Source organism: Calonectris borealis, unplaced genomic scaffold (genome assembly GCF_964195595.1).
Source record: "Calonectris borealis unplaced genomic scaffold, bCalBor7.hap1.2 HAP1_SCAFFOLD_49, whole genome shotgun sequence".
In the NCBI taxonomy this organism is placed as follows: Eukaryota; Metazoa; Chordata; class Aves; order Procellariiformes; family Procellariidae; genus Calonectris; species Calonectris borealis.
In genome coordinates this window covers 187,863-198,417 of record NW_027441458.1, presented here as the reverse complement: position 1 = coordinate 198,417, position 10,555 = coordinate 187,863, and the positions used below count along the sequence as shown (strand labels likewise).

The window sequence follows — 10,555 nt, the reverse complement described above, 5'->3', positions numbered from 1 at the left end:
ACGGCTCAGCTGTGGTGGGGCAACCAGACCAGAAGGCACAAACCAAAACCCCCACAGCTCTGCTCTGCAGGCAGGTGAATTGGCAGCGACAATGCTGAGAAGCTCTTTGATATCACGAGTGGATTTAATCTGAGATCACCCCATGTTCCTGTTTCCCTATTGCTGTGGGGCAGGACTGACTCCTGCAGAGCCCAGAGCAGAGCCTGCGGCTCCCTGGGGCACCCTCAGCCAGCACCAACCAGAGCTCGTGCAAGGCACCTGCCAAAGGTCTTCCTGAATGGAGAGAGACACTTTGGGGGGTTCCTATGAGAAATGGCTTTGATTTTGCTCAGAGAAGTCTCTCCTAACTTGTCACTGTCTTTTCCCTCTTGGACAGTCCCCCATGCCCAGAGGCAGCAGATGTCCAACACCAGCTCCATCACCCACTTCCTCCTCCTGGCCTTCGCAGACACGCGGGAGCTGCAGCTCTTGCACTTCTGGCTCTTCCTGGGCATCTACCTGGCTGCCCTGCTGGGCAACGGCCTCATCATCACCGCCATAGCCTGCGACCACCGCCTCCACACCCCCATGTACTTCTTCCTCCTCAACCTCTCCATCCTTGACCTGGGTTGCATCTCCACCACTGTTCCCAAATCCATGGTCAATTCCCTCTGGGACACCAAGGTCATCTCCTACTCAGGATGTGCTGCCCAGCTCTTTCTCTTTGTGTTTTTGATATCAGCAGAATTTTATCTTCTCACCATAATGGCCTATGACCGCTATGTTGCCATCTGCCAACCCCTGCACTACGGGACCCTCCTGGGCAGCAGAGCTTGTGTCCACATGGCAGCAGCTGCCTGGGGCAGTGGGTTTCTCAACGCTATGCTGCACACTGCCAATACATTTTCACTACCCCTCTGCAAGGGCAATGCTGTGGACCAGTTCTTCTGTGAAATCCCACAGATCCTCAAGCTCTCCTGCTCACACACCTACCTCCGGGAAGTTGGGCTTATAGAGTTTAGCCTTTCAGTAGCTTTTGGGTGTTTTATTTTCATCGTGCTGTCCTATGTGCATATCTTCAGGGCTGTGTTGAGGATCCCCTCTGAGCAGGGGTGGCACAAAACCTTCTCCACGTGCCTCCCTCACCTGGCCGTGGTCTCCCTGTTTGTCAGCACTGCCATGTTTGCCTACCTGAAGCCCCCCTCCATCTCCTCCTCATCCTTGGATCTGGTCGTGACAGTTCTTTACTCAGTGGTACCTCCAGCAGTGAACCCCATCATCTACAGCATGAGGAACAAGGAACTCAAGAATGCCCTGAAGAACCTGATTCGAGAAGTAGTATTTCAGCAGAAATAAGCTGCCCATCTCTCTTCACAAGGTTTCTCCAAGTGATCTCAGGCAACTTGTGTCCTTTGGGCATTGTACTGGTTATAATCGTGATCAGAAGTGTTTGCTTTCATCCTCCTTCTCAAGAGGCTGAAGCCAGTCTGTCTGGCCCAAAGGCCTTCTCTCCATGAGTCTATCACTGCGCCAATGCTGGCCTCCTTTGTGGCATGTCTGTAAATAAAGGGGATTGCCTGCGTGCAGCGTGTGCAGCTTGGGCTCTTCTTTCCACAGTGGAGTGCAGAATACGCTCAGGGAATTGCAGGCTAAAAGGCCCTGCTGTTGGGCTTGGGTGCTGCATTGGCTTAGGGGGACAAGGGCATGGCTTGATGTGTGAGGGAATGAGGGCTGGAGTGAGCCTTCACTTTACTGGTGCCCAATGCCATGGAGATCCTGGACGGTCAAAAGGTATCTGCTTGAGGCTCTCTCACATATGGCAGGGCTGGTCAAAGATGCCCGACCTTCAGACAGGGGATCTGAACCCACCAGGAGAGCACAGGGCATCTCTGGGTCACTGGGTGCCTCGGGGTGGATAGTGAATGGAGGTTTCCAAAACTTCCTCCAAAAGTGGAGTCACCCAATGGAAAAGGGCTAACCTGAAGGATGCATAGCCCAAAGGGAGTCATCCCATGTTCCTAGGGCAGCTCTGCAGAGCAGCAGCACCAGCTCTGGGCCCTGTGGGCACCTCAGGGGAGGGAGCCAGCAACAACTGGCCAGGCCAGCACAGACACACTCCCCTGGGGAAAGGCTCTCTGTGGAGCAGGGGTTTCCCTGGAGAAGAGTGGAGCACCACGCGTGGGTCAGAAAGAAGGCAAGAAGCAGGAGAAAGAGGTTTTTCTGTTCACCAGCTTGGGACAGCTCCTGTGCCACTGGACCTGGGGGTGGGGGTGGCACCGGCTGTCTGGGGGCTCTTCTGGAAAGGACACAACAGCACCCCAAGAGTGACGGAACCAATTCCTTGGGCCATTGCTGTCCTTGAGCCCTGGGAGTGATGGGGAGGATGAGAGCCCCTCCCCACCCCCAGGAGCTTCTGTGTCCTTCCGAGAGGTTGGGGCTGTGGTGTGAGTGCCCAGAGCTCTGCAGCACCCTGCAGCAGGCACTGCTGTGGGGCAAGCCCAGGCTGAGACTCACATGGAGCCTGCTGCCAACCAGCACCCCCAGGCCCCTTTCTGCAGGGCTGCTCTCCAGCCACTCCTCTCCCACTCTGTACTTGTGTCCGGAGCTTTACTCCGTCCCGGGTGCAGATCCCGGCAATTGGACTCGTTGAATGTCATGCCCTTCATGATGACTGCTCAATGTTCCAACCTAGCCGGATCCCTCGGCAAGGCCTCTCGTCCCTCGAGAGAGTCAACAGCACCTCCCAGTTTGGGATCATCAGCAAACTTGCTAACAACGGATTCCACTCCTGCCTCCAGGTCATTGAGAAATACATTAAACATTGATAAATGTATAGAACGGCCCCAGGATGGAGCCCTGAGGAACACCACTGGTGAGCAGCTGCCAGCCAGATGCAGCCCTGTTCACTGCGACACTTTGAGCCCTGCCGTCCAGCCAGTTCTTCACCCGTGAGTGCTCCGGGAACCCCCTCATCTCACAGCTGCACAACTTGCCCAGAAGGATGCTGTGAGGGATGGTATCAAAAGCCTTTCCGACATCCAGAAAAATGACATCCACCGCCTTCCCTTCATCCACGAGGCAGGTGACCTTATCTTAGAAGGATATCGGATTGGTTAAACAGGACCTTCCCTTTGTGAACCCATGCTGACTGTGCCTGATGATTGCATTGTCCTTTAAATGCCTTTCCATGCCACCCACAGTCCTAGAATCCTAGAATATCTCAAGTTGGAAGGCACCCATAAGGATCATGGAGTCCAACTCCCTGCTCCTCACAGCACTACCGAAAACTAAACCATATGACTTTCAGAAATCTAAACAAATTGGCAAAGATCAATTTTTCTACAAAAACACCCCCAGTGCTATGAAGATTCCCTCCATGGCACTGAACTATATCTGTCACTCTTCTCTAGTGGCACTCAGAAAAGAGAAACAACGTCTAAAATCTTGCTGCAGGGGAGGTCGGAATCGGATGTTGCTTATGGAAAATTTTGTAACAGCCATATCTAAAACTCTGTATTGCTTTATCTGGAATAAACACCTCTCCTCCTTCAGTAAGTTACGTCATCTCCTTCGGAGCAGGTTTCCTCTCTTTGTACCTAACGTACAACCTTGCAACTGGCATGTTGTGCATCAGAAGAGATCAGCTTTGGTTCCATATTCATCTGCATATATATATACGTATTGATTGACCTAATTCTTTTTGTGCATTTACAATTACTAACAAGTATAATCTGTGGTTAAGTTGTTTTAGTATTTGTAGGAACTTGACTAACTCTTTGTACAGCTGTCAAATTGATTAATGTTTAGGCACTGCTGAACACACTTGTTGCATAACGACGCGAGACAGAGACTTCTTCAATATGAAGCAGGAATCATGTCTGTCTTTATTTGCTTGTTAGCAAAGTATTTATAATCAACTCGCGACCTTCGAGTACATTTTTGGTCTTTGTCCAAAGCACAATTACAGATAAACAGGATCTTAAAACAGAATACAAGATAAAGCCAGATTATATTATAAACAAATTACAAGCTCTGTAATTAGCAAAATGTTCCTCCAAATTACGTTCCACCTTCTTTAATGATATTCTATTCCTTATTTATTGTTTCCTACTTATCGCCAAGCTCCTTATTCTTTGTACACAACTTTTCCGAAAGTCATAACTCAGCTTAATTACTGGATTTTGCCAAACCGTAACTTTTCCATAAGTCATAATTCAGCTTAATCACTAGACTTTGCCAAATCCTTATCTACCACGTTGTAACATCGTTCAGTCATTTTACTTAATTGCAGAAAATCCCACAACTCCCCTTTTTTGTTTTATAAAGGCTCTATTTGCTATATTCTGTAATATTCCCATAGCACACTGAATCAAACATGGGAAAATAATGAGTACAATTACGACAATTAAAATTATCATCAATATCCACTTCAAAATCATTCTCCACCACGATCCGACATTAAGGGAAACTAGCCAATTATCAAAAGGATTTCTTTCTTCCATTAACTTCCCCAATCCATCCTGGAGTTCTCTTAATTTACTCTGTATAGATTGAGATTTGTCCGTCAAATTAAAACAACACATCCCAGCAAACTCTTCACAACCATGACCATGGGCTAAAAGCAAAAAGTCAATTGCCGCCCTATTTTGCAAGGTTGCCTTTCGAATACTGTCGAATTCTGTGGCCATATCATAAAGAATTAAAGAAGTGCGATTGAATTGTTTTCCTGACCAACACATTAAGTTCCTTGCTACCTTTCCCAAATGCATTAAGGCCAAGGGAGGCAAGAATAAGGACATTGTCGTCAGAGTAGACTGTCCCCAAATTAGGACATCATCTGTACAATTCTCCAATAACGGTGTGGTAGATCGCTTTTGTCTATGACCACTCTGTCCCTGTGCTTGGTATAACATCTGCAATTGCTGCAAATGTTGTTTCTTTGGCAACAATAACGTCAATTTTCCGATCATACATGGCCCTCCAAATGACAATGGGGGAACCCCGGGCCAAGCTCTATCTCCACAGATCAAAAAATACCCAGGAGGCAAAGCGTATGCTTTGGTTCGGTTATAAGGTATATCTTGCATCGTATGATTGCAAAAACTCTCATTTAGATATTGTAATTGTTGAGGTGAAACATTGGTGGGCAGATCATTACTACTCAGGGAACTAAATTTGACACATCCATTGTTGGGAAATGTTCCAAGCAAATCTAACTCTTGAGGAGGCAACATTGCCTTCTTCAAATTCTTAATTAAGAATGCATTAACTGTAGTATTAATTGCCCAGCTCATAACATTAGACATTTGCTGTATAATTGACATATTTACAGACCCCTGGATCCAGTCAGTAAAATCTGATATATTCACATAAGCAAACCCGATCAAGCAGGTCCGGAATGGATTTCCTACTTGCTTTAATGAAAGACAGAAGTCATTCGTGTCTGTCGCTTGAGCCCATCTTATCCAAACATTGTCCTGATTCTGCATTTCAGCCAATTCCACTGGTACTGCATGAGCTCTTCCAAGGGTCAAGAAGCTTGCAAAGAGGATAAGGCAGCAACTGTAGGTCGAATCCATTTTGCAGGCAACCATTTAGGTCCAATATCTGTTAAAACACAAGCATACCCTCTTCCCCAGGTTAATAGTTCAGCAGGTCCCCGCCATTGATTAGTTCGGGCGTCATACCACAATACTGGAGGCCTGATTTGAAGTTCCTGTTTTTCCTGTTCTGGAACTAGCGTCTGTATAAACAGTAAGACCAGCTACAGGGGTAACAGATAACATTACGTCTGGCTCCAAGCAAAGTGTTGTGGAAAACAACCGGTGTTTCGGATAATGATTAGACAAAATTCCCTTAAAGTCGTAAGTAGCTAGTGCGAATTCAGTTATGGTTTGAAACATTTGTTGTATCTGCATATCTGTGTACGGTAAATAAATGACTTGAGGGTCAATCCCACTTATGTCTATGACCCTTTGACGAGTAGAATAAATTAAGTTAGATATCGCTACAATCCGTGGAATAATTGTTTGTTTTTGTGTTATAGACGGATATTTCCATTCGATAACATTCATAGGGTCCAACTGGTGTGGAAGCCATTGAAAAATTAAGGCAGCTAAATATTTTTCAGTGTTGAGTATTGCTACAAAAAGGGGTATATTTTGAACAATGCGATTCGCATATCCTCGCGTAATTTTATTAGCAATAGTTTTAAGAGCGTTCTGCTGCAATTTGTCAAGTTTTCGGGGGGCATTCGCCCCCCCTCCTCCTTTCAGCAGGTGCACCAATGGAGCAATATCCTCATTGGAAATTCCACAATAGGAGCGAAGCCATTGAATATCTCCTAATACCTTTTGAACATCTTGTAATGTAGAAATATTGAGATTAATCACAAGTTTTTGAGGCTTAACCTGTAATTGTGTAACTTTAAATCCTAAATAAGAATAAGGTGAATGTTTTTGAATTTTATCAGGCGCCACTATTAAACCAGCGGCATTTAATGCCTGATGAAGGAAATCGATAAAATTAGAATCAAGGTTTTCCGCTGCACAAAGAATATCATCCATATAATGATAAATAATACAATTCGGAAAAGTAAAACGAATGGGTTGTAAAGCGGCAGCTACGTAATACTGACAAATGGTAGGAGAGTTTTTCATTCCTTGCGGCAATACTCGCCACTGATATCGTTTATAAGGTGCTTGTTTATTTATAGTTGGCACCGAAAAGGCAAATTTTTCTTTATCTTGTTCAGCCAATGGTATCGTGAAAAAACAATCTTTTAAATCAATTACTAAAATTTCCCATTGAGCAGGAAGCATAGTTGGAGTTGGTAGACCAGGCTGCAAAGGCCCCATTGTTTCCATGACAGCATTAACAGCTCTTAAATCCTGTAAAAGTCGCCATTTTCCTGATTTCTTTTTTATAACAAAAACAGGAGTATTCCATGGACTAAATGATTCCTCTAAATGACCTAATTTCAACTGTTCCTCTACCAAGGTCTGCAAATGCGACAGTTTCTCAAGTGTTAGCGGCCACTGCTCTACCCAAACAGGAGCAGTTTGCTTCCATTTTAAAGGTATTGGGTCCGTCAACTGTCGCTGTGCAGTGACCGCTAAGTAAAAGGCGATGTCTGTAACACAACTCCCCATTGCGTTAAACAGTCCCTGCCTAGCAATGCGATTTCTGTTTGCATAACATAAGGTCGGACTTTTGCAGATAGGTGGGGTTCATTTGTCTTACACATAGTCACATACTGAGTACTAAGCATTGTAGATTGTTTTCCTCCTATTCCTTGAATCATGGCACTAATTTCTTGTAGAGGCCAAGTAGTTGGCCATACCTTTTTTGGAACAATTGTAATATCAGCACCTGTATCTAATAACATCAACAATGTAAAAGTAAAACCATCATTTTGCTTAAGTTCTACTTCAATTGTAGGTCTGTTTTTCAGGATAGGTATAGAAAAATATACAGAAGGATCATTAGTTGATCCAAATCCACTTGCCCCTCTTATTCTTTCTTCCTTATTGGGCACCATTGCCTGGAATGGAATTAACTGTGCTATTTCTGTTCCTTTTTCTATCGTTATGGGTGGATACAATGCTTTAATCATAATCTTAATTGTCCCGGTATAATCTGAATCAATAAGACCTGGGAGAACAAAAATTCCCAAACGAGAAGCAGATGATCGTCCAATTATCAAAGCACTGAGCCCATATCCCAGCGGTCCCTTTTCCGTAGAATCTACCACCTGTACCATATCATTTAATAATTGAACAGTATTAGCAACCCTAATATCTACTCCGGCGCTTCCGGCAGTTTTCCCCCGGAGACGGTCCAAGCATCCATTGAACTGGGTACCCAAGCATAGGGAATCTGCTGGTTTTTCTTGGAGGTATTTAGTGTCATAGCGCCCCTCTGGTTGGCGCTCATTATCATGTTTCCCGACTGCAAAAGCTGCCCCTGTTTAGTAAATCGCGCACGGCATTCCTCTACAACATGTCCTTGTCGCTGACACCGCGTACAATATTTGCTTCCTGAATTATTTTGAGATTTCTTGGGACAAGTCTTTTTAAAATGTCCTTTTTGTCCACATAAAAAACAAATTCCCAAGCGTTGCCGAGTATTTCTAGGTTGTAAAACAGGTTGAAGGGCAGCGGCCAAAGCTTTAGCTTGTGCCTGGGCATATACTACAGCCCTATCTTGTTCTGCTACTAGATCTGCCCTAGCACAGGCTTCCATCATTTGTACTAGCCCAGCCGTTTTTGGTAACGTTGAAAGTATTCGTTTACACACATCATTAGCATTTTGTACGGCCAGATCAAGCATTACAGCTGACTTTGCTTCGGTCGATAAGTTTGGTGATTTCTCTATTGCAGTTCTTAACCTATCCAAAAATGTAGAAAAAGATTCCGATGGCAGTTGCAGTATTTTAACATAAGGTGGGGATGCGGTCGCAGAAACCTGTAGTGCTTTTAATGCGACGGCAGCAAGAGATTGAGATTGCTGTAATATTCGTCGATCTAACCGAGCTTGTGCCCTAGGATGCACAAAAGCTCCTTGTCCCATCAACATATCGATTGTCGCAAATTTCAATGGGTCCCCATCTTGCAAGTCCAAATTTTTCATTACTGCAAGTTCACAACGTTTTCTCCAATCATCTTTAAAAACTAATTTTTGCATGGGTGACAAAATTAACGATACCAACGTTTCTATATCAAAAGGGGTGAGAATATTTTGCGAAAATACCACATCAATCAAGTTTCTTACATATGTATTATCCAAACCATATTGCATTATTGCTTTTTGCAGTCGATCTAATAACTGCCAATCGAACTGCTGCCATTCTCGCACCTCCGCTCCTGCAGCGTTATGATGAAGGTGCACAGGAAAAGCCTTTAATGGACCTAAGAATTCGCCTTCAATAGCTGCATCCCGTATTATTCCATGCCATTTCTGACCAGCGTCCACAGTCTGCGTTTTTTCGTCTTGCATACTTGTACTCTTAAAACCTGTTACTGATTGTCGTTGCAGTTGTTGATATAGATTCTGTAACAGTCCTGATTGTTGTCTCATCACCTCCTGCAGCCTCGTACCCAACTGCCCGAGAGCAATTTTTTGCCTATCACCTTCTAACTGTAATGCAGAAGCTTGCCTTTTTAATTCCTCCTCCTCACGCTTTATCTGCCGGAGTTCCTCTAACGGCGAATTTTCTTGCTCCATTATTTCATCTTCACTGATTGGAGGTGCAGTAAGGGCTGCAGACTCCATACCCGCCTCTGCACCAGTTTCTTCAGGGGAAAAATAATCAGGCGGCAATGGGATTTCAAAAATAGACTTAGCATCTCTTACATTTGCTGGCAGAACCACAGGATCAGGTGAAGAAATAGAAGCCTGCTCACTCTTTTTGGCTTTTTCTCGGAATGAATATCCTAATGCTCGTTCTGCAGCCTCCATAATTTCAGACTCAACGCGAGTCTTTTTCATCAACTGATTTATTAAATACCATACATGACTAAGGGTTACTGCTTCCTTATTTCCAACTTGCACGGATTCCCATAGATCCTTTCCTAAAGCCTGCCAGCAGTCTTCCTTAAAAACCTCATCCATCGTTGTTAAAATGTTCCTTCTCTGTCCCCATTGCAACAAGTCCAAAGCTCCCTTTTCCTTCAGAGCTATTTCATGCTTCTCTGCCAGAGATAACAATATAGCTAAAACAGCTTTCACTTCTACTGATACAGTAGATCCCATTATGAAGCAAGCCGCTCACCTGGTACCAGTCAGTTTCCAGCGGCGCCCGTCGTTATCCCAGCCGTCTTATGACTAAGGCTGACTCAAAATATTCATAGTACAGTTTTCATTCTCCAACGTCGAATCACGTCGGGGTCACCAATTGTTGCATAACGACGCGAGACAGAGACTTCTTCAATATGAAGCAGGAATCATGTCTGTCTTTATTTGCTTGTTAGCAAAGTATTTATAATCAACTCGCGACCTTCGAGTACATTTTTGGTCTTTGTCCAAAGCACAATTACAGATAAACAGGATCTTAAAACAGAATACAAGATAAAGCCAGATTATATTATAAACAAATTACAAGCTCTGTAATTAGCAAAATGTTCCTCCAAATTATGTTCCACCTTCTTTAATGATATTCTATTCCTTATTTATTGTTTCCTACTTATCGCCAAGCTCCTTATTCTTTGTACACAACTTTTCCGAAAGTCATAACTCAGCTTAATTACTGGATTTTGCCAAACCGTAACTTTTCCATGAGTCATAATTCAGCTTAATCACTAGACTTTGCCAAATCCTTATCTACCACGTTGTAACATCGTTCAGTCATTTTACTTAATTGCAGAAAATCCCACACACACTTGCTGCTAAACACCCTTAACCCTTAGTCATAAACCGTTGCCCAGGTCTGAGACTAAGGGTAGATCCTAGGCCGCACCTAGACTCCTCTCTGAGAAGGAGTTTAGAGAGCAAGGGGGTCTACTCTGAACCTCGTGACTCAACGGAAGGGCCTCCTTATTCCTTTTGTAACTGTCCATAAACCGTTGTCCAAGTCTGA

General features: G+C 44.4%; 1 protein-coding gene and 1 long non-coding RNA gene across 2 annotated transcripts; one reads left to right on the top strand and one right to left on the bottom strand.

Moving 5' to 3' along the window:
- Positions 1–399: 399 nt before the first annotated feature.
- Positions 400–1,335, top strand: LOC142076405 (olfactory receptor 14C36-like). Its single transcript, XM_075138705.1, has one exon. It carries the CDS (start codon positions 400–402, stop codon positions 1,333–1,335), a length of 936 nt encoding a protein of 311 aa, XP_074994806.1.
- Positions 1,336–3,840: 2,505 nt separating this feature from the next.
- On the bottom strand, positions 3,841–10,033 carry LOC142076396 (uncharacterized). Its single transcript, XR_012671183.1, has 2 exons — positions 9,752–10,033; positions 3,841–5,586 (listed from the first exon to the last, which is right to left on the bottom strand). It is a non-coding gene; the product is annotated as an uncharacterized LOC142076396 (long non-coding RNA).
- Between the last annotated feature and the right edge of the window lie 522 nt (positions 10,034–10,555).